Here is a 24,932-nt window from a genome sequence, read left to right as displayed (position 1 = left end):
GGGCGTTCGCCATAACATGTACTGTTACTGACGTGGAGTTTTACTGTCAAGAGGCAGGGTGTGGACCCTGTACAGTCCATGAAGATTAACCTTGCTGGTGTGTGTGTGTGTGTAAGAGTCTGTTCGTGTTAACACGCACGTTCCTACACTCACCGGAGGCCATCTTGTTATCGTACGCGGCAGGGCCGTCTCGGAGCACGTTCTTCACCTGGAGGAACTCATCATGGCGGTCGCCCCCGATGATGGTGAAGCCAAACCCCTGGGGGCTCTTCCTCAGAGCTGTCCTCAGGATGGAGCCCTGGAGATGGGCTGGGTCCCGCACAAAACCCCTCACACCCACAACAGGCTCATCTGATGGAGAGAGGGAGAGAGAGAGAGAGAGAGAGTGGAATAGAGAGAATGAGGGAAGGAGAAAGAGAAAAAACACTTAAGAGAGAAAGATTACTCAATACAAGAAAAGCACAGAGAGAGAGAATGAGAGATGCAAATTGTAGGAGGAAGTACTATATCAGCAATTTAACGATAATTATTATGACTGTAATTCAGCTAATTGCTCTCAAATCTTATTGACCGATTGAAGTATTTTACTTGACAAATTAGTGACTATTAATTCCTTGTTTGTTTGTGGCATTATCATCACAAGGCCTGTCAGTGTTGTTCAGCTGCATTGATCTGACAGAGAAACCACGCTAGGCTAGCTGCTAGCGCTAATCCACGATGACAGATGACAGTGACACATCTATGCCGCTACGCTTATTTGACTCTAATATATCCGCGTGGGACAACTGTATGTGTGTGTATGTGTGTGTGTGTGTGTGTGTGTGTGTGTGTGTGTGTGTGTGTGTGTGTGTGTGTGTGTGTGTGTGTGTGTGTGTGGCAGACAGACACAGATGCGTGCTCACAGGCTGTTAGCCATCTGTCCCCTGCATCGTCACAGTGTAGGCTATCGCCACGGTGACAAGACATCTGACAGCTGCACATCACTCAGATGGTCACTAATTCGACCAACACTCAAATCACATATCAACAGTGTATGGAGGTGTATAATCAAATACAAAATGATAACTAACTCATCATGGCTCTGCCACAAAATTAGAAGAGACAATTACTTTAAAAATATACACTGCTCAAAAAAATAAAGGGAACACTTAAACAACACAATGTAACTCCAAGTCAATCACACTTCTGTGAAATCAAACTGTCCACTTAGGAAGCAACACTGATTGACAATAAATTTCACATGCTGTTGTGCAAATGGGATAGACAAAAGGTGGAAATTATAGGCAATTAGCAAGACACCCCCAATAAAGGAGTGGTTCTGCAGGTGGTGACCACAGACCACTTCTCAGTTCCTATGCTTCCTGGCTGATGTTTTGGTCACTTTTGAATGCTGGCGGTGCTTTCACTCTAGTGGTAGCATGAGACGGAGTCTACAACCCACACAAGTGGCTCAGGTAGTGCAGCTCATCCAGGATGGCACATCAATGCGAGCTGTGGCAAGAAGGTTTGCTGTGTCTGTCAGCGTAGTGTCCAGAGCATGGAGGCGCTACCAGGAGACAGGCCAGTACATAAGGAGACGTGGAGGAGGCCGTAGGAGGGCAACAACCCAGCAGCAGGACCGCTACCTCCGCCTTTGTGCAAGGAGGAGCACTGCCAGAGCCCTGCAAAATGACCTCCAGCAGGCCACAAATGTGCATGTGTCTGCTCACAGAAGTGTGATTGACTTGGAGTTACATTGTGTTGTTTAAGTGTTCCCTTTATTTTTTTGAGCAGTGTATTTTATAATTAGTTTTGTAAGCCACCCATTAAAAAAAATCATAAATGGCTTAAATAGATTAGTATGAATCGAAAAAGGTTTGACAGCAATACCCAAATAAAATTCAAGTCAGTTGGGAACAGGTTTTTGATGTCCCACTACCTTGGCATTGGGTCTATGAACTGACAACAACTATTGACACATAAATCCATTAATTTCAATTTAAGCTATTATATAAAATACTTGCTACAGAAAGAATGCTCAATATACAGGGCATTGAACAGTCAGCAGATTCTACCACGAGGAAAGAATAAATCAATAGAACACATTTTCTGGTACTGTCCATCGGGGGCTCGCTTTTGGAGTCAGGTCATAATATCAGGGTTCAGATGGACCTGCAAACTCTATTGTTAGGGGGATCTGAATAAACCATGATCAGTCTATGGGAAATATCATTATGCTCTTAGGTAAAGTATTTACTTTAGTGCAATGTCGATAAAAATGTCACAAATAGGAAGGTTCAGGACCCTCGTAAGACATCATAGTAAAATGGAGGGATGTTCTACAAGAGGAAATGGCATACTGAGAAAGATGGGTTAATCTGTGGATATCGGTGGGTCGGAGTTCAAATCAGAATGAGTGGTGTATTAGCTGCTGTGTGTGAAAATCCAGCACTTGAAGAAAGAGAAAATTAGGAATATTTGTATAATTATTTAACTACTAAAGTAAATAGCTGTAAGTAGCTGTAGAAGTATTGTTGTACGTTAGTTTACTCCGATCAGGGTAGGGATGGTAGGGGAGGGGGAAGAAAAGTAGAGACATTTTTACAAGAAATGTATATAAAAAGGGGGATTACAAATGGTGCAAACAATTAAATTGATAGAACCTACAATCTACACTATATATACAAAAGTATGGGGACACCGCTTCAAATTAGTGGATTGGGCTATTAAAGCCACACACGTTGCTGACAGGTGTATTAAATTGAGCAAACCGCCATGCAATCTCCATAGACAAACATTGGCAGTAGAATGACCTTACTGAAGAGCTCATTGACTTTCAACGTGGCACTGTCATAGGACGCCACCTTTCCAACAAGTCAGTTCGTCAGATTTCTGCCCTGCTAGAGCTGCCTCAGTCAACTGTAAGGGCTGTTCCTGTGAAGTGGAAACATCTAGGAGCAACAATGGCTCAGCCGCAAAGTGGTAGGCCACAAGATCACAGAACGGGACCGGCGAGTGCTGAAGCACGTAGCCAGTAAAAATCGTTCGTCCTCGGTTGCAACACTCACTACCGAGTTCCAAACTGCCACTGGAAGCAACGTCAGCACAATAACTGTTCGTCTGGAGCTTCATGAAATGGGTTTCCATGGCCGAGCAGCTACACACAACCCTAAGTTCACCATGCACAATGCCAAGCGTTGGCTGGAGTGGTGTAAAGCTCACTAACATTGGACTCTGGAGCAGTGGAAACGCATTCTCTGGAGTGATGAATCACGCTTCACCATCTGGCAGTCCGACGGACGAATCTGGGTTTGGCGCATGCCAGGAGAACGCTACCTGCCCCAATGCATAGTGCCAACTGTAAAGTTTAGTGGAGGAGGAATAATTGTCTGGGGCGGTTTTTCATTGTTTGGGCTAGACCCTTAGTTCCAGTGAAGGGAAATCTTAATTCTACAGCATACAATGACATTCTAGACAATGCTGTGCTTTCAACTTTGTGGCAACAGTTTAGAGAAGACCCTTTCCTGTATCAGCATGACAATGCCCCCGTGCACAAAGCGAGGTCCACACAGCAATGGTTGTTTCGAGATCGGTGTGGAAGAACTTGACTGGCCTGAACAAAGCCCTGACCTCAACCCCATCGAACACCTTTGGGATAAATTGGAACGCCGACCGCGAGCCGGGCCTTATCGCCCAACATCCACATCCAAGTGCCCGACCTCTCTAATGCTCGTGGCTGAATGGAAGCAAGTCCCCGCAGCAATGTTCCAACATCTTGTGGAAAACCATCCCAGAAGAGTGGAGCCTGTTATAACAGCAAAAGGCAGACCAACTTTGCAGGCTATGTTATGCCTGTAGGAAGGTGCATGGGAAAAAAAGTCTGTGTGTACACTGCAGGGGGAAATCCATCTGAGGAACCACCATAACATGGAGGCAAACAGAAAGAGAGCTAACCTCCGTCACGACAAATTTCAGCTCTCGCCATGAGACTGAGACAGGGCGACAGGGGGATGGAGAGAGATAGGAGGGAGAGAGAGAAAGGGAGAGAAAGAGAGAGAGCGAGGGAGATAAATAGATGGACTGAAAGTGATAGAGATACAGTGGATAGATACAGAGGATAATCAGCCATGGCCTCAGTCATTTATAACCCCTGACCTTGGTTTCCATTGGGAGAGTTATGGGCTGTGTCCCCCTCTAATGTTGCTACGCCCACTGGCGGATGGATGGATCGAGGAGAGGTGGGGGTAGCAATCTCATTAGGAGGGGTAAAGACATACACCCCTCCCCTCCTCCACTACCCGCCATGTCCTCTACCCGTCAATGTGTCATGGGATTTTGATTTGCATAATTGGATTTTCAGCGCTCTGAGAAAACAGATTATGCTGAGTGTGATTAACATGACATTCTCGCACACCAGCAGTGTCACTGAGCTGTTTGTGTGTGAGGATGTGTGTGTGTGTGTGGAGGAGTTAAGGGGGTGCTACATAGACATGTTTACATAGCCCTGATTATGTCAAGGTAACACAAAGGGATGGCCTATTTCTCAGGCAGGCAGGCAAGGCCGCTCGCTGTGATTCTATGAAATGCCATACAGAGAGGATTGTCAATGAAGGGTAATGACGGTCCCCTACAGCTTCAGCACTGTGGAGACAGACAGCTACCTCTTTCTCCGAGAGGGAGGTCAGACTGGGGAACCTTGTCAAAACAACGTTCAAACCCCTCCACGTGGCAGCACGCCCCTCCGGCCCACTCTCCGCTCCGCTGTGAGACAGACCACCATTAGCCATTAATACTCATTAACAACCCCGGGGAGCGTGTGGGGAGCAGGGAGCAGAGTAGAGAGCTCTGTCAGAGCAGTGCAGAGAATCACCCTGGAGAAAACTAGAGGATCAGCCAAAAGAACCGTCCAGAAAATAATACCATGGAAAAAATCATATTTTAGCTGGACAGAAAATGGACTGGAGCTGTGTCTCAAATGGTATCCTATTCCCTTTATAGCGCACTACTTTTGACGAGAGCCATATCGGTCCTCGTGAAAATTAGTGTACCATAAAGGGAATAGGGGGCCATTAGGGACGCATCCTGGGAGTAGTTGTGCCCTAATATGCTATGCAAGTAGAGCAGTGTTTCTTCTATTCTAAAGGGTCTGAGTTGATCTGGTACTAAAACCAGGGTCTCTGTTCAATCAAACCCTGATTGTTTACCACAGTTTACCAACAACCGCCAAGGACCTCCCCCATCAGGAAAGATGATGATGATGCTCAGAGCAAAGCAACAAAGCCTGAGGAGCACACAGCCTTCCACGGCTAATATACAGTTAGCTGGGTTTTCCATTGGCAGGACAGAACAGCTACGTCCGGTAAGACGAGCGGTGGGGGTGCGTGTCTATTTGTCAATGTATAATATTAAGTTAGTCTCAAGGTATTGCTCGAGGTAGACTACCTCATGATAAGCTGTAGACCACACTATCGACCTGGATCATCTATGTTTTTTGTAGCCGTCAATTTACCACCACAACCGACGCTGGCACTTAGACCACACTCATCGAGCTGTTTCAGTCAATAAGCAAACAAGGAAATGCTCATCCAGATGCGAGCCTACAAAACGGGCTAAATGCCTTTCATGCTCACTACAAGGCAAGCAACACTGAAGCATGCATGAGAGCACCAGGTGTTCCGGATGACTGTGTGATCAAGCTCTCCGTAGCCGATGTGAGCAAGACCTTTAAACAGGTCAACATTCAGACAGATTACCAGGACGTGTACTCTGAGCACGCACAGATCAACTGGCAAGTGCATTCACTGACATTTTCAACCTCTCCCTGCCAGAGTCTAATACCTATATATTTCATGCAGACCACCATAGTCCCTGTGCCCAAGAAAGCGAAGGAAACCTGCCTAAATGACTATCGCCCCGTAGCACTCACGTCGGTAGCCATGAAGTGCTTTGAAAGGCTAGTCATGGCTCACATCAACACCATCATCTCGGAAACCCTAGACCCACTCCAATTTGCATACCACCCCAACAGATCCACAGATGACGGAATCTCAATCGCACTCCACACTGCCCTTTCACACCTGGACAAAAGGAACACCTATGTGAGAATGCTGTTGATTGACTACAGCTCAGCGTTCAACACCATAGTGCCCACAAAGCGCATCACTAAGCTAAGGACCCTGGGACTAAACACCTTCCTCTGCAACTGGATCCTAGACTTCCTGAGGGTCCTCCCCCAGGTGGTAAGGGTAGACAACAACACATCTGTCACGCTTATCTTCAGCACGGGGGCCCCTAAGGGGTGCGTAGGCTTAGTCCCCTCCTGTACTCCCTATTCACTCATGACTGCACAGCCAGGCACAACTCCAACACCATCATTAAGTTTGCTGATGACACTACGGTGGTAGGCCTGATCACTGACAATGATGAGACAGCCTATAGGGAGGAGGTCAGAGACCTGGCAGTGTGGTGCCAGGACAACAACCTCTCCCTCAACGTGAGCAAAACAAAGGAGATGATCGTGGACTACAGGAAAAGGAGGGCCGAACATGCCCCCATTCACATCGACGGGGCTGTAGTGGACCGGGTCGAGAGTTTACAGTTCCTTGGTGTTCACATCACCAACAAACTATCATGGTCCAAACACACCAAGAAAGTCATGAAGAGGGCATGACAACACCTTTTCCCCCTCAGGAGACTGAAAAGATATTGGATATTGCATGGGTCCCCAGATCCTCAAAAAGTTATACAGCTGCACCATCGAGAGCATCTTGACCGGTTGTATCTCCACCTGGTATGGCAACAGCTTGGCATCTGACCGTAAAGGCACTACAGAGGGTAGTGCGTCTGGCCCAGTAAATCACTGGGGCCAAGCTTCTTGCCATCCAGGACCTCTATACCAGACGGTGTCAGAGGAAGGCCCCAAAAAATTGTAAAAGACTCCAGTCACCCAAGTCATAGACTGTTCTCTTTTCTACCGCACGACTAGCGGTACCGGGGAACCAAGTCTAGGTCCAAAAGGCTTCTTAACAGCTTCTACCCCCAAGCCATAAGACTGCTGAACCATTAATCAACCACTTGGACTATTTACATTGACCGCCCCTTTTGTTTTTACACTGCTGCTACTCGCTGTTTATTATCTATGCATAGTCACGTTACCCCTACCTACATGTACATTAACTTGACTAACCTGTACCCCTGCACATTGACTTCCTGTATATAGCCTCATGATTGTTATTTTTTAAATGTATATACAGTATATATATTTTTTATTATTACTACTATTATTATATACAGTACCAGTCAAAAGGTTGGACACACCTACTCATTCAAGGGTTTTTCTTTATTTTTTCTATTTTCTACATTGTAGAATAATAGTGAAGGCATCAAAACTATTAAATAACACATATGGAATCATGTAGTAACCAAAACAGTTTTAAACAAATCAAAATATATGTTATATTTGAGATTCTTCAAAGTAGCCACCCTTTGCCTTGATGACAGCTTTGCACACTCTTGGCATTCTCTCAACCAGCTTCAAGAGGAATGCTTTTCCAACAGTCTTGAAGAAGCACTTGTTGGCTGATTTTTCTTCACTCTGCGGTCCAACTCATCCCAAATAAATAAATGCTTCAGAGTTCATATTATATATATATTTATTTTAGTTGATTTTGTAAAACTCTATTCTCTTAAAACTGCATTGTTGGTTAAGGGCTTGTAAGTAAGCATTTACTATACCTGTTGTATTCGGCGCATGTGACAAATAACATTTGATTTGATTTTGATCAGTGGGTGTTCAGGTTTTTTCATAGGGGTTATTGTGGTCTGTTCCAGGACAGCATTAGCAGCCTGCTACTGTCCTGTAGGTCCATGTGTCTGTGACAACCAGGGCCCTCCAGGCTAAACACTGGGATAGCTGGTTCAGAAAGAGACAGTGCTGTTGGCGTCTGTGTCTTCTTATGAGTCATATTGTGAGTCAGCCTCTGTGGTCGGACTGTCGTCACTTCCTTGTCTGACATATGTTCAGATCTGTGGGCAACACAGTCGGCTCAGCAGAGAAACGTCGACGTCTGGGTGATCAATATCCTTATTTGAACATAAGACTTGCTGAAAACCTCGGAAATCCCAATTACCCAAACACAAGCCTGTAGTCCAAGATGGCTCAATAACATCACTCAGCAGTCAGCACGCAAGTTCTCCCCCCCCCCCCCCCCCCTCTCGCCATGTAGTGTATTTGGTACACTGATATGGTCTCTAAGCTGTTGAGATCTGATTAGGAACAATCATTCACTTCAGATAACCTTGAGTAAGACATTCTGGGTTTATGCCCTGTCCCAATATCTACACTAGCATACAGAACGCATGCCCAATTAAATAACCAATTCATGAAATACACTGCTTCATAATAAGTGGTATACCAGTTAGTGACCATGACAATGAGCAGTCTATGGTGACCCAGGGCTGGTAGAGAAGTGTTACCTGAGGGTGTGGTAGCCCCCTGCTGGCCAGAGGGGGTGTCCAGGCTCAGTTTCCTCTTGGCTTCCAAGACTGGGTTCTCAAACTGGGTCTTCTGGTTGATATGGCTGCAGTACAGAGACAAAACAGAACACTAACTGAAGAGCTCAATATACAGTTCATATACACAGAGAGCTACTGTAAATATAGAAAACACTCAGACAGCCTCGAGAAAGGACCAATACACTCTTGTTGAAAAATCGGACGGAAAGTGACACCGACTAAAGGAAAGTGAGGCTTTCGTGTTTTCACAGCTTTCTTATCGTTGTTGTCCTTCTCCTTATAGAGATGTGACACCAGTTATCGGTCTCTTCACTTGGCAGCATCTTTTCATTGGGTAACAATACAAACATCTTTCTTGATACGTTTTCTTCTATGCCTGTGTCGTGACAAACGCCAAACAGGTTTCTGTCTGTTTCCCACAACACTCACTGTACGCAGTGTATTCAAATCCCTGATCACTATCCAGTCATGCAAACCTCCACTTGGCATGCACACACACTGGTACTGTACAGATTATCATCTGTAAACCACAAACCAAAACAAACGACGCCACAGTGTTCCTGTTGACACACCATTTTACTGCTTACCCACTCGACACATTCAGCTGATCTAAGATCAGTGGGATAACCTTATAATCTGACCACGGTCCATACCTCTGCTCACAATGGCCACGTCGGACTGACCTAGGATCAGGAAAGCAGCCTGTGTGCCTGCTGTTGCCTGCTAGCTGTAGTGCTCTAGCGTTTCGATACCAGATTCCCAGGTCAGCACTTTGTGTTTAAACATCTACTATTCAGAGAGGAGCCCCCCCCCCAGGTTGCATGTAAAGCAAGGAACGCATCTCATCTGCATAATGCGCTTTAACAGTTGTAGCTCTGAGCCAGTCGTGACTAGCTTTTATAACATGCACAAAACGGATGCCACTCCCCTCTGCTCCATAAATCAGACGCATGCTGCGTGTGTGAGATACGGTGTGTGTATGTGTGCCAATTGCCAGTGTATACGTGTGCCTATTTGTGTGCGTGCCTGTATGTGTTTGGTTGTGTGTGTTCATGCGTGTCAATGTGTGTCACTATGTGTACGTGTGCGCGTTTCTAAGAAAAGTATTGTTTGTGCTCTCGTTGGGCATGAGTCACGCTGAGAGCTATCCTCCATATCCAATCAGGGAAGAGAAGCACTCCTCTGTGACTGAGTGTACTCAGTCCGCTCCTTTGATTACCACGGCTCTTGTTCTGTACTTTAGTTAGGAAATAATGAGCCATTCTGTTCTACTGTATTCATTCAAAACAAAAAGACAGGGAGGGAAGGAAAAAAAAAACTGGTTGTCCCGGTGATCCCTTAGCATAAACAGATTATGTTAATGCTCTCTCTCTCTCTCTCTCTCTCTATATATATATATATATATGGGATGCTATGCTGGGGGAACTCTGAGTGCCTGTGTGTGTTTCTGAACAGGGTGAGGTCATGCCTGTCACCACTCCCATGTGCCCCCTGTACCAGGCAGTGGCAACCCTGTGGAGCACAATGGGAAGGCCAGTTGTCCTTAGACCGTCTTGTCAAACTTAATCGTTAGTACAGGCTACATTTGAAAACAACACTGACTGACAGCCTTACAAGTTCAGGTCTGCCTGTCCAGCATCTCTTAAGGACTTCAACCTGGTGTATATAAATCCCAGCTCATGAAACAAACGCGTTATTATCAAATGGCACTTATTCTAAAAGTCTATTGTACAGTATGCACTATGAAACAACGATAACATACGCACTATACACACATGTACACTTGGATTTTGTATTGTAGATATGTGGTAGTGGTGGAGTACTGGCCTGAGGGCACAGTGTGTTGTGAAATCTGTGAATCTATTGTAATGTTTTTAAAATGGTATAAACTGCCTACATTTTGCTGGACCCCAGGAAGAGTAGCTGCTGCCTTAAATACAAAATACAATATTTACCAAAGCCCATCTGTGCAATCTGGACTGAATAACAGCTAAATAAATAAAAGGGAACCATGTCACAACTCCTGTATAACCACACCATTACATAGAGATACACTGCACCCAGAAATCATGGGAGGTATACTCACTCAACGTAGTAGGTTCCATACTGTGGATCTTCAATCTTCTCCCAGCCATACGGAAGCTCTGCAGGCAAGAGACAGAAGAGGAAGATGCAAATCAGTGTGCTGCTACAGCTTCTGGAACAACGGAGACACAGTCTACACATACAATGAGGCACGCGGCTCTGAATGACAACTCACTGCAAGGAACTAAGGATCCAGAGTTTATACACACCAACTACAAACTACTGAGAGGGCTGCCTTATTTGTCACCGGGTGTTTGGGAGGGGGAGAGAGCGTGAGAGAGCGAGATAGGAAGTAAGGAATTGTGGAGTTATGGCAATCCTGTAAAATAATGGCTTGTCTTCTCCCAGCGGTGTGTGAGTGGAATCTGGAGTGTGTGCTGTCCTGTGACGAACACATGCAGGGGGAAAGAGTGCTTCACGCAAGAGGGGACTGTGGAATTGCCTTTTTGGAGATACAGTGCTGATGAGCTCTCCACAGGTCTCCCACAAGCCATTAGGGGACAGGGGGCAGGCTGGGTAATGTAGTGTGCCACCGCATCGCTGGGGCCCGCAGGACCATGTTTAGCTGTTTACAGTACTGTCTGTCTTGTCTACATGTCACAAGCCTGCAGCGGCATACAGGATCCCCACTCATAGTTCTGTCTAATGGGCTGCATTCAGATTATGGACAGTAATGTGTGCGTGTGTGTGTGTGTGTGTGTGTGTAGGGAGAGTGTATGAGTGCAACCTTGCTGCAAGATGCGTGTGTAAGAAAGTGTATTGCTCCTAAACCATCTGTATGTGAGAACCAGTGTGTGTGTGGTCTTGTTCCTCTATCCTCGTGGGGACTTGAAATGTCCCCTATAAGGATAATAAAACAAGGAAAATTCTCCCTCGTGCGGACATTTCCCACGTCCTCATGAGGATAAAGGGGATTTTAAACTCAGCGGTTAGGTTTAGGGTTACAATTACGGTCATAATTAGGGTTAGGGGTTAGGTTAAGGGGTTAGGGAAAATAGCATTTTGAAAGGAAATATATTTTAAGTCATCAAAAGGAGAAGAACAAGTGTGTGATTCTCACCTCCATCCTCACACTTCTCCGGTGGCTTGGCCTTCTTGGCCAGCCTGGGGTCCAGCCAGGTAGTGGTCTTGGTGTTGTGACTGTGGAGACAGAGAGGCACGACGTTACACGCTGAGCAAAAAGCGTCACAACAACTAGGTGCAGCATAGGTGTTCACCAAACCACTGTACCCTAGTGCTCCCTCATCATTCTGCCAAACCCCAAACAAACAAATCAAACTAAAGACCCCTTCAAAATCACAAACCGACAGTTGAAGTCGGAAGTTTACATACATCTTAACCAAATACATTTAAACTCAGTTTTTCCACTATTCCTGACATTTAATCCTTGTAAAAATTCCCTGTCTTAGGTCAGTTAGGATCACCACTTTATTTTAAGAATGTGAAATGTCAGAATAATAGTAGAGAGAATGATTTATTTTATCTTTTATTTCTTTCATCACATTCCCAGTGGGTCAGAAGTTTACATACACATTGTTTAACTTGGGTCAAACATTTTGGATAGCCTTCCACAAGCTTCCCACAATAAATTGGCTGAATTTTGGCCCATTCCTCCTGACAGAGCTGGTGTAACTGAGTCAGGTTTGTAGGCCTCCTTGCTCGCACACGCTTTTTCAGTTCGGCCCACAAATGTTCTATAGGATTGAGGTCAGGGCTTTGTGATGGCCACTCCAATACCTTGACTTTGTTGTGCTTAAGCCATTTTGCCACAACTTTGGAAGTATGCTTGGGATCATTGTCCATTTGGAAGATCCATTTGCGACCAAGCTTTAACTTGCTGACTGATGTCTTGAGATGTTGCTTCAATATATCCACATCATTTTCCATCCTTATGATGCCATCTATTTTGTGAAGTGCACCAGTCCCTCCTGCAGCAAAGCACCCCCACAACATGATGCTGCCACCCCCGTGCTTCACGGTTGGGATGGTGTTCTTTGGCATACAAGCCTCCACCTTTTTCCTCTAAACATAACGATGGTCATTATGGCCAAACAGTTCTATTTTTGTTTCATCAGACCAGAGGACATTTCTCCAAAAAGTACGATCTTTGTCCCCATGTGCAGTTGCAAACCGCAGTCTGGCTTTTTTATGGCGGTTTTGGAGCAGTGGCTTCTTCCTTGCTGAGCGGCCTTTCAGGTTATGTCGATATAGGACTCGTTTTACTGTGGATGTAGATACTTTTGTACCTGTTTCCTCCAGCATCTTCACAAGGTCCTTTGCTGTTGTTCTGGGATTGATTTGCACTTTTCGCACCAAAGTACGTTCATCTCTAGGAGACAGAATGTGTCTCCTTCATGAGCGGTATGACAGCTGCGTGGTCCCATGGTGTTTATACTTGCGTACTATTGTTTGTACAGATGAATGTGGTACCGTCAGGCGTTTGGAAATTGCTCCCAATGATGAACCAGACTTGTGGAGGTCTACAATTTGTTTTCTGAGGTCTTGGCTGATTTATTTAGATTTTCCCATGATGTCAAGCAAAGAGGCACTGAGTTTGAAGGCAGGCCTTGAAATACATGCACAGGTACACCTCCAACTGACTCAAATGATGTCAATTAGCCTATCAGAAGCTTCTAAAGCCATGACATTTTCTGGAATTTTCCAAGCTGTTTAAAGGCACAGTCAACTTAGTGTATGTAAACTTCTGACCTACTGGAATTGTTATACAGTGAATTATAAGTGTAATAATCTGTCTGTAAACAATTGTTGGGAAAATGACTTGTGTCATGCACAAATTAGATGTCCTAACCAACTTGCCAAAACTATAGTTTGTTAACAAGACATTTGTGGAGTGGTTGAAAAACGAGTTTTAATGACTCCAACATAAGTGTATGTAAACTTCCGACTTCAACTGTATGTTGTTATTTTGGAATCAAGTGGCTCTTTAAGGGAGCCTTTGAGGGAGAAATGGAGGGAGGGATGGACGGAGAGGTAGCCAGCACAGAAAAGAGGGAGACAGGTCGTCTGAGGGAGAGGAAGGCGAGTGAAGGGATGGAAGGAGAGATGGAGGGAGAGAGATAGTCAGAGCAGAGCAGACAGGCCCTCAGAGGGACAAATTGCAGGAGGGAAGGAGGAAGAGAGAGGGGAAGAGAGAGAGGGAAAGCAGAGAGCAGATGCAGACATCTTGCAGAAGGCAGAGAGAAGAGAGAGCAGGCCTTTGGGAGCGTTCCATTTGTCCAATTGTTTCTCCTGTTTCTCTTGCTCAGAGAGAATGAGCTATTGATTTTAGGCCGGCTACAGCACCTGGCTCTGACTTCTGTATGCTGTGTGAGCCACACAAACAGAACAGACTGGTAAACAACGAAGGGAGGGGGAGAGGGCCAACGCTTTCAGCCCAAGCCCAGCACCACTATATCAAACACAGGAAAAAAATACACCTGTATTCTAGACACAAGATAGGTTAATATAATGAATCATTTCACAAATCCTATGCCATAATTACAATAATACTATTGTTCACTTTCAAATCGCTGTACTGTGAGCCGCAGAAAAACAAGTAGGACTCTGGATCTACAAGTGTAACACCGAAACTATTCTCTATACAAACAAATTACCATCTATCTTTCACAACTACCTCTCTCTACTACTAGCATCACCAACACCACCCTGGCACTGTACTGGAGTCGAGAACCAGAAGACCAGTACTTACTCTATGAAGTAGACCATGCCCGTCTCTGTGTAGGCCATCTCCCAGGTCTTGGGCAGGGGCTCCTGGCTCTCGTCGTGTGGTAAGGTGTTCCAAGTCCTGAAGTCCATGGCCCCACTACTGGACTGGTTATAGCTGGGTACCGTCTTCCTCCACTCCTGCCCAGCCGTGTCCTTGTGCTCTGCGTGGGTGGCCACGGAGGGAGAGAGGGACAGGGGGAGGGAAAATGGGAGAGAGAAGGGTGGTGAGCGTGTGGAGGCAGCATGGGGAGCCCTGTGAGCTCCCTGCATTTCTCCTTGCTCCTGCTACTGCCGTGCTGCTGCCCTGGACAGACAGACTGTGGGCTCTAGACTGTTAGACACAGCACAGAGGGGAGGGAGAGAGAGGACAGGGAGGGGAGAGGGAGGGGAGGGAGAGAGAGGACAGGGAGAGGGTAGAGAGAGAAAGAGAGGGTAGAGAGAGAAAGAGAGAGAGGAAGAGAGAGAGGCAGAGAAAAGGTGGGCGAGCGAGAGAGAAAGAGCGAGCGAGACGGAAGCGCAGCAAGTGTGCCACAGGATTTGCATGTCAGCAGTGATGTTCTGGAGTGCGAGCGGCTAGCGGGCAGCAATGGGTAGAGCTGACCTAAACTACGCTTCAGCCCTACCCAGCACAGAGCTCAGCGCCCAGACCCTATTAGCATCACACAGCCCAGCCCTGTGTGTGTGTTTCAGTGTGTGTGTGTGTGTGTGCTCTTATCTGCAGGTTTATATTTGCATGCCTCTGACCTAACTCGTTAATGTATTCAGTGCTCAGACCTGTTTTTCCTGATCTGAATGGAGGCAGAAAACGACACATAAAAAGATGAATGCAAGGAGCTACTGCCAGTAGTACAGTGCTCGACATATTTACATATAAAGAGAAGGATCTCTTGATGCTGGAGGCATCCTTTCTAACGTCAACAATAAAACGCACATGTTATCTACCACCCTCCTGCAGAGACGTGAGGAATAAGAACCTTCCTGGCGTGCAGACCATGCGATGATGAGTATGTCGTCTCGATGTATGAACAACGTCAGTCATTGAACAGTTCAAGCCTTAATTGAAACATCCTTAACTACTCCGTCTACAAGCTTCAAGACGGAATAGTATTGTTTGATGCTTGTACAACACGTCTTCGCACCCTTTGGCTAAATTACTGAATTACCTACATCTACAGTTGAAGTCGGAAGTTTACGTACACTTAGGTTGGAGTCATTAAAACTCGTTTTTCAACCACTCCACAAGTTTCTTGTGAACACGCTATAGTTTTGCCAAGTCGGTTAGGACATCTACTTCGTGCATGACACAAGTCATTTTTCCAACAATTGTTTACAGACAGATTATTTCACTTATATTTCACTGTATCACAATTCCAGTGGGTCAGAAGTTTACATACACTAAGTTGACTGTGCCTTTAAACAGCTTACAAAATTCCAGAAAAAGATGTCATGGCTTTAGAAGCTTCTGACAGGCTAATTGACATCATTTGAGTCAATTGGAGGTGTACCTGTGGATGTATTTCAAGGCCTACCTTCAAACTCAGTGCCTCCTTGCTTGACATCATGGGAGAATCAAAAGAAATCAGCCAAGACCTCAGATTTTTTTTTTGTAGACCTCCATAAGTCTGGTTCATTCTTGGGAACAATTTCCAAACGCCTGAAGGTACCATGTTCATCTGTACAAACAATAGTACGCAAGTATAAACACCATGGGACCACACAGCTGTCATACCGCTCAGGAAGGAGACATGTTCTGTCTCCTAGAGATGAATGTACTTTGGTGCGAAAAGTGCAAATCAATCGCAGAACAACAGCAAAGGACCTTGTGAAGATGCTGGAGGAAACAGGTACAAAAGTATCTATATCCACAGTAAAACCAGTCCTATATCAACATAACCTGAAAGGCTGCTCAGCAAGGAAGAAGCCACGGCTCCAAAACCGCCATAAAAAGCCAGACTACGATTTGCAACTGCATATGGGGACAAAGATTGTACTTTTTAGAGAAATGTCCTCTGGTCTGATGAAACAAAAATAGAACTGTTTGGTCATAATGACCATTGTTATGTTTGGAGGAAAAAGGGGGAGCTTGCAAGCCGAAAGAACACCATCCCAACCGTGAAGCACGGGGGTGGCAGCATCATGTTGTGGGGGTGCTTTGCTGCAGGAGGGACTGGTGCACTTCACAAAACAGATGGCAACATGAGGAAGGACAATTATGTGGATATATTGAAGCAACATCTCAAGACATCAGTCAGGAAGTTAAAGCTTGGTCGCAAATGGGTCTTCCAAATGGACAATGACCCCAAGCATACTTCCAAAGTTGTGGCAAAATGGCTTAAGGACAAGAAAGTCAAGGTATTGGAGTGGCCGCCACAAAGCCCTGACCTCAATCCTATTGAAAATGTTTTGGCAGAACTGAAAAAGCGTGTGAGAGCAAGGAGGGATAAAAACCTGACTCAGTTACACCAGCTCTGTCAGGAGGAATGGGACAAAATTCACCCAACTTATTTTGGGAAGCTTGTGGAAGGTTACCCAAAACGTTTGACCAAAGTTAAACAATTTAAAGGCATTGCTACCAAATACTAATTGAGTCTATGTAAACTTCTGACTCACTGGGAATGTGATGAAAGAAATAAAAGCTGAAATAACCATTCTCTCTACTATTATTCTGACATTTCACATTCTTAAAATAAAGTGGTGATCCTAACTGACCTAAGACAGGGAATTTTTACTTGGATTAAATGTCAGGAATTGTTTAAATGTATTTGGCTAAGGTGTATGTAAACTTCCAACTGCACATCCTTCTCCCTGCTACCAGGGATAGATCGGTGACGTGGGTATGATGCACTACATGGGTAAAGGTAGAGCTGTGTCTCTTCATGAAGAAAATAAGCCACAGTGGAAAGACACTAAGTGTTCTCTTCATCCCACGCATTGACCCATTGTTGTGTGTGCCCAAGGCCATAGAGATGGTGTGCATTGGAATAGCTCAGTCCTGCACGCCACACTCATGTGGCTTTCTTTCTGTGGAGTCCCTGGCCTGTCTAACTGTTCTTAGACCTATGCTTCAGTCGCTTTTCCCTTGGCCCTTGAACGCCAAGGTCGTGGGTTCGATTCCTTCTGGGGCCAGCCATACCAAAATGGCATATATTTAATTATTATTTGTATGCATTCAGAAACAGTCTCCGAGTAGAAGCGCTGATATAGGATCAGTTTGTCTTTTAGATAGTAATGAATAAGATTATATGGACAGCGGGAACCTGATCCTAGATCAGCAACACCTACACTGAGACACTTTATGAATAAGAGCCCATGCCTCAGCGACTTAACTGTACTCAGAACTGTGTTTAGCCTTCCTGCCCTCAGGGCCTGCCCAAGGCCCCTCTAATATGCCTGATCACAACTGAGACATTTAAAATCAGGCAGAGAGAGGACGGCCTAGGTGCCCAGCTGCAGGCAGGACCCTAAGGGGCCCATGGCACCAAACAGACTGACCGTCTAACAGACGGGAGGGCTACATTGTCCTCTCTCTCATTGGCACCATTCAGATTTGGAGTGGGGGAGTGTCCTTCAGACGGGGCCAGGGTGAGCCAGAAAGAGGACACAGGGCTATGGTCAGAAGCTAGGCAGGGTGTTCCAAACCAAACAGGGGACAGCTGTGCTGTGGGAGCAGAGAGGAGCAAGAGCCAGCTGGAAGTACTCCAAGCCCAGAGGAGAGACACTACCGGGGGAGCCTGGAGGGCAAATGGGACACAGGCAGATGCTGCTCCAAGGATAGAGAAAAGGGAGTGATGGAACAGGTCCTATTGTGTCCACTCACTACTCATCCATTATATCTTCCATTTCTTTCATCTGATGAGAGTGGTCCATTTCTCTGGAATGGTACACCACGAATGGTTTGTGAAGGCGGAACTTGAAAAACGAATGTGACTAGTTTGTAGGGCTGGGAATTGCCAGGAACGTCACGTTACGATATTATCACGGTACGTAAGTGCCGATATAATATGTATTGTGATTCTCACGATTCTATATGTATTGCAATTCCGAATCAGTACTCCAGTACTGACAAAAACACATTAATATTATTATTACGCTTTTTATTTTAATTAAATTTTTTAGATACAAAAACAACATTACGATATCTAACTGCATCAGTCCCCCCTCCCCCCATCACTACTAGTTTGATAAATGCTGTCTATTCTCAACCCTTTGTGAATAACAACCTATGGCACTTTGTTTCTGAATTTGTTTACAGTTCATGTGAGAGGATACTGTCTTTGAGGGAAACACAACAAGAACAACATGTATCCCTTAACCAGGGATTTCTACATTATTGATCTAGCTAGATGGAGAAGCACACTACTTCACTTTGTAGCGTTCTGACGTAAATTTCCTTCTGTAAAAAACAGATCATCCTGGGGTGTCCTCTTTGGGGGAAAGAGGTAATGAGTGTGAAGGGTGGAGGGAATGAGTGTGAAGGGTGGAGGGAATGAGTGTGATGGGTGGAGGGAATGAGTGTGAAGGGAATGAGTGTGAAGGGAATGAGTGTGGAGGGAATGAGTGTGAAGGGTGGAGGGAATGAGTGTGAAGGGTGGAGGGAATGCGTGTGAAGGGTGGAGGGAATGCGTGTGAAGGGTGGAGGGAATGCGTGTGAAGGGTGGAGGGAATGCGTGTGAAGGGTGGAGGGAATGAGTGTGAAGGGTGGAGGGAATGAGTGTGAAGGGAATGAGTGTGAAGGGAATGAGTGTGAAGGGAATGAGTGTGAAGGGTGGAGGGAATGAGTGTGAAGGGTGGAGGGAATGAGTGTGAAGGGTGGAGGGAATGAGTGTGAAGGGGGGAGGGAATGCGTGTGAAGGGAGGAGGGAATGCGTGTGAAGGGGGGAGGGAATGCGTGTGAAGGGTGGAGGGAATGCGTGTGAAGGGTGGAGGGAATGCGTGTGAAGGGTGGAGGGAATGCGTGTGAAGGGTGGAGGGAATGCGTGTGAAGGGTGGAGGGAATGCGTGTGAAGGGTGGAGGGAATGCGTGTGAAGGGTGGAGGGAATGAGTGTGAAGGGTGGAGGGAATGAGTGTGAAGGGTGGAGGCAATGAGTGTGAAGGGTGAAGGGAATGAGTGTGAAGGGAATGAGTGTGAAGGGAATGAGTGTGAAGGGAATGAGTGTGAAGGGAATGAGTGTAAAGTGTGAAGGGAATGAGTGTGAAGGGAATGAGTGTGAAGGGAATGAGTGTGAAGTGTGGAGGGAATGAGTGTGAAGGGTGGAGGGAATGAGTGTGAAGGGTGGAGGGAATGAGTGTGAAGGGTGGAGGGAATGAGTGTGAAGGGTGGAGGGAATGAGTGTGAAGGGGGGAGGGAATGAGTGTGAAGGGGGGAGGGAATGCGTGTGAAGGGGGGAGGGAATGCGTGTGAAGGGTGGAGGGAATGCGTGTGAAGGGGGGAGGGAATGCGTGTGAAGGGGGAGGGAATGCGTGTGAAGGGGGGAGGGAATGCGTGTGAAGGGTGGAGGGAATGCGTGTGAAGGGTGGAGGGAATGCGTGTGAAGGGTGGAGGGAATGAGTGTGAAGGGTGGAGGGAATGCGTGTGAAGGGAATGAGTGTGAAGGGTGGAGGGAATGAGTGTGAAGGGTGGAGGCAATGAGTGTGAAGGGTGAAGGGAATGAGTGTGAAGGGAATGAGTGTGAAGGGAATGAGTGTGAAGGGAATGAGTGTGAAGTGTGGAGGGAATGAGTGTGAAGGGTGGAGGGAATGAGTGTGAAGGGTGGAGGGAATGCGTGTGAAGGGTGGAGGGAATGAGTGTGAAGGGTGGAGGGAATGAGTGTGAAGGGTGGAGGGAATGTGTGTGAAGGGTGGAGGGAATGAGTGTGAAGGGTGGAGGGAATGAGAGTGGAGGGAATGAGTGTGGAGGGAATGAGTGTGGAGGGAATGAGTGTGGAGGGAATGAGGGTGGAGGGAATGAGTGTGAAGGGGGGAGGGAATGAGTGTGACGGGGGGAGGGAATGAGTGTGACGGGGGGAGGGAATGAGTGTGACGGGGGGAGGGAATGAGTGTGACGGGGGGAGGGAATGAGTGTGACGGGGGGAGGGAATGAGTGTGACGGGGGGAGGGAATGAGTGTGAAGGGGGGAGGGAATGAGTGTGACGGGGGAGGGAATGAGTGTGTAGGGGGGAGGGAATGCGTGTGAAGGGGGGAGGGAATGCGTGTGAAGGGGGGAGGGAATGCGTGTGAAGGGGGGAGGGAATGCGTGTGAAGGGGGGCGGGAATGCGTGTGAAGGGGGGAGGGAATGCGAGTGAAGGGGGGAGGGAATGCGAGTGAAGGGTGGAGGGAATGAGTGTGAAGGGTGGAGGGAATGAGTGTGAAGGGTGGAGGGAATGCGTGTGAAGGGTGGAGGGAATGACTGTGAAGGGTGGAGGGAATGAGTGTGGAGGGAATGAGAGTGGAGGGAATGAGTGTGGAGGGAATGAGTGTGGAGGGAATGAGTGTGAAGGGGGGAGGGAATGAGTGTGAAGGGGGGAGGGAATGAGTGTGAAGGGGGGAGGGAATGAGTGTGAAGGGGGGAGGGAATGAGTGTGAAGGGGGGAGGGAATGAGTGTGAAGGGTGGAGGGAATGAGTGTGAAGGGTGGAGGGAATGAGTGTGAAGGGGGGAGGGAATGAGTGTGAAGGGGGGAGGGAATGAGTGTGAAGGGGGGAGGGAATGAGTGTGAAGGGGGGAGGGAATGAGTGTGAAGGGTGGAGGGAATAAGTGTGAAGGGTGGAGGGAATGAGTGTGAAGGGTGGAGGAAATGAGTGTGAAGGGTGGAGGGAATGAGTGTGGAGTGAATGAGTGTGGAGGGAATGAGTGTGGAGGGAATGAGTGTGAAGGGTGGAGGGAATGAGTGTGAAGGGGGGAGGGAATGAGTGTGAAGAGGGGAGGGAATGAGTGTGAAGGGTGGAGGGAATGAGTGTGAAGGGTGGAGGGAATGAGTGTGAAGGGTGGAGGGAATGAGTGTGAAGGGTGGAGGGAATGAGTGTGAAGGGGGGAGGGAATGAGTGTGAAGGGGGGAGGGAATGAGTGTGAAGGGGGGAGGGAATGAGTGTGAAGGGGGGAGGGAATGAGTGTGAAGGGTGGAGGGAATAAGTGTGAAGGGTGGAGGGAATGAGTGTGAAGGGTGGAGGGAATGAGTGTGAAGGGTGGTGGGAATGAGTGTGAAGGGGGGAGGGAATGAGTGTGAAGGGTGGAGGGAATGAGTGTGATGGAGAAAGAAGCCCTCTCTCATCCCTCTTTCTCTCATTTTGGGCAGCGTGGTCAGCTATTGTTGAGCCAGAACAAATCGATCTCCGACAAAGTGAAAGAGACTGAATGTACAAGCAAACATGGCTCCCTGTGGTGTTGCCATCGGTTGAATTGTTATTAGTTATGTTTAATACAATATCAATGTTGTGGACTATCAGCTTGTGGCAGTTGACGCGAGAGGACGGGAACATGTTGTCGCAGGACAGCGTGGCCATCTCACCTGTGAGTCCGTTGACCATTGGAGACCGCTCTCTCTCCTCCTCGTCCTCCTCCTCGGGGGCTGCGCTGTCCTTCCTGTCCATCTTGCTGACGGAGGTGGTGCGTTTCCTCTGGACCTCGGTGTCAAACTCCTCATCAAACAGCACCTGATCTACCAGGTCAGGCTGCACCGGGCTGGGCTCCGCTGGGGGCTTGGGCGTCCCGTAGTAGTTGCCTGTAGGAGAACACACACAGCAGCGTCAACAGAAACAGTCTGTGGTAGCTTCCTGGTAGACGAGGTTAGATGATACTTCACTGCGGGGAAAAACGATTGTTTTTATTGTATTGATTAGACAACGAGAAGACAATTCAACTAAAAATACGGCGGGTGCAACCACACACACAACACAGTTTATACTCGGTGTGTCAACACTCAAGGGGGAAATGTTTTCCCAACTGAACATTGTGCAGTGCCTGACAAGAGCGTAGGCTCGCTCCCTCTCTTTCTGTCCCATTCTCTCCTTCACTATCTCTCTCTCATCATATTTACTGCTAGGCTGGAGTGCTGGGCTGGAGTGTGCTCCCCAGAGCCCCGTGGCAGTGTCCTTTATCCAGGACAGACCCGAGCGAGGAGCTTCTTGGCGCTATTAGCAGTGTTTTATTGTCCTGTGTCGTGTGCTGTGGCGCCCGGGGCCAAAACAGCATGAATCCCTCTGTGGAGAGTAAAACTCTCCTGTGGGGGAATTGACCCAATTTCTATACTTCTTCCAACTCTCTACTTCCAGCAAACCAGACAGAATAATATAAAGAAAGAGAGGAATGAGGGGAAAAAAACAGCAAGTCAGGAAGCTATATAAATATTGATTCATTTTGCTGTTCCCTCAGCTCCCTGGGAAGCCAGTTCTCCAGTGGCGTTGACAGTAGAGTAGACCGCAACACTAAATCCTGTAGTTTAAAAGCACTGGAGTTTCTCAGGCTATCTGGGAGTGGTGAATTACAGCTGAACGTACCATAGAGAGTTATTACATGTGGAGAAACATCTCTCAACGCTCCAGCGGTCTATCAGCTGAGCTGACAGACATTTTAGTCAGCTTGCAGCACTGAGGGTTCGGCTCATCTCATGGGAGTTAATGGGGAACATACCCAAATATCTAAGAGTAGGAGCACGCTCCATGTTTAATGACTATACTGTAGTGTTTGTTATGAAACATCCCTAGACCAGACCGCCACAGCCAAATTAAAGAGGTAATTATGCTAAATAATGGTCATTATTAAGTTATTAACAGACATTACTAACATTCATTGGGAACACGGCACCATTAGCATGGGGTTGGATGTCAAACCAAAACATCCACATTGTTTTTAGACAGAGACGCTTGGCTCGCTCTTTAATTTATTCATAATTGGGAAGCCTAATTTGAATTAATTACACCCTGTATTAGCTTATTTAAAGAATGGGAGAGAAAGACTAGAGGGGGGTTTGTGAATTAAAACTCATTAGTTACCCTCTCAACTCTACACAACCCTATGGTTTTGCTGTACATAATGCAGTAAGTTTAATATCTCAATCAACTCATTTGTGTAGAGTAATGGCACAGCCGCTGCCGAGTAATACAATACACAACTTGACTATTTGTCGGTCTTAATCTGTCTGTCTGTGACAGGGAGTAGAGGCTCAGAGGGGAGGCAGGAGTCATCTTACCGTCTGTGTGACTCACACCTTCTCTCCCTGTATCCCTCTTCTCTGCACTGTTCCATGACCCTGGAGATACATCCAACAGCCCCTAGTCTGAGCCCCTGCTGGCTACAGGTTTATTAGCTATCGGATGACAGACCAAACCCAGCGGCACGATGTTGAGAAACAAAGGGATCAACACACCTTTTCCTTAATCAGACACCCAACCGATCCATCCTGATCCATTCTCCCTCTATCCCTCTCTCCCCCATCTCCCTCATCTCCCTCTCTCCCACTGCCGACATGCAGCCGATCAATTTGCATTTGTCAAAAGACAGCTTCATTATGCCTCAGCACGGTGAGCACGATGAAGATGAAAGATAGGAGGCTTTCTTTAATCCAGACCTGTCACCACACAGCCCAGTCATCTCCCTCTCTCTCCCCTCCTACTTCCCATGCGCGCTCGCCCGCTCTCTCGCTCTCTCCATCCCTCCCCACCACTCTCTCTCCCCATCTCCCTCTCCCCTTGCCTCCCTCCATCTCTCAGGCCCAGTGGTGCGTGATTAATAGCTCATAAACATCGCTCTCCTAGTCTCTGATTAATGTGCATTAGTGAACACAGATAGGAAGAGAGGAAGGGGGAACAGGAAGAGAAGATGGGGGGAACAGGGGGAGGGAATAGGAAGAGAGGAAGGAGGAATAGGGAGCGAGGAAGGGGGAATAGGGAGCGAGGAAGGGGGAATAGGGAGCGAGGAAGGGGGAATAGAGATTTGTAACAGTATCACCATTAATCTTAAGGGAATACGTGGGATATACCAGGAGACGGTTGTGTGTGTGTGTGTGTGTGTGTGTGTGTGTGTGTGTGTGTGTGTGTGTGGAGAAGAGAGACGTGTTAACTAAGGTAGGTACTAGGCAGAGGGTGGGGATGGATAAAAACCCACAGTCTCTAGCTGTGTGAACATGAGCTCATAGCAAGACGGACCCATGAGCATAATGACGACAACAAGTGAACAGGGCAGGATACGGAGGCTGTTTCAAGCTGTTCTACGACTATTTTACATTTCAGCCATAGAACAGGGTTCTACGTGTACAACCAACCTCATAAACACTACTCAACAGCCCCAGACCTGCAGAGACTACATGCTAATTCCAGTCAGTCAGGTCAGCTTTCACATACACTATGCAGCTGGTAAAGCACTACTCTGTACAACTGGTGGGAGACATGACCTTTTAACCTTCCCTTTCGTTCCTTATCCATGACCAGGCTGTGTGGGTCCAGTCCCAGGCGGATCCAGGGCTGAAATATGCAGCAGGGCCCGGGCCATGGTACTCAGTGGTACTGTATTGTAGTGTGGAGAAGTCATGCCATCTGGATAGAATAGGCAGCAGCTGCCAGCGCATCACAACCCATGAGAACCTCTGTAGGACAGGAGTACAGAGTATAGGCAGCAGCCTCCAAAACAGGGATAGGAGTGCCAGTAAGGTCTGAGC

The 24,932-nt window shown here is 47.0% G+C and overlaps 1 protein-coding gene across 2 annotated transcripts in view; it reads right to left on the bottom strand.

The window, feature by feature from the left end:
* Positions 1-24,932, bottom strand: part of LOC139542366 (membrane-associated guanylate kinase, WW and PDZ domain-containing protein 3-like) — a 192,525-nt gene that overhangs the window by 16,386 nt on the left and 151,207 nt on the right. For both annotated transcript variants that reach the window (XM_071347707.1, XM_071347708.1), the window contains exons 4-9: positions 21,789-22,001; positions 14,288-14,465; positions 11,639-11,718; positions 10,580-10,637; positions 8,455-8,558; positions 154-351 (exon numbers count right to left, since the gene is read on the bottom strand). In XM_071347707.1, the coding sequence (XP_071203808.1) occupies positions 154-351; positions 8,455-8,558; positions 10,580-10,637; positions 11,639-11,718; positions 14,288-14,465; positions 21,789-22,001 (831 nt within the window). The remainder of the gene's footprint in view (positions 1-153; positions 352-8,454; positions 8,559-10,579; positions 10,638-11,638; positions 11,719-14,287; positions 14,466-21,788; positions 22,002-24,932) is intronic.

This window comes from Salvelinus alpinus, chromosome 17 (genome assembly GCF_045679555.1).
Source record: "Salvelinus alpinus chromosome 17, SLU_Salpinus.1, whole genome shotgun sequence".
In the NCBI taxonomy this organism is placed as follows: domain Eukaryota; kingdom Metazoa; phylum Chordata; class Actinopteri; order Salmoniformes; family Salmonidae; genus Salvelinus; species Salvelinus alpinus.
Note: the sequence above shows the minus strand (reverse complement) of the source record. Positions and strands in the feature narration are given on the sequence as shown.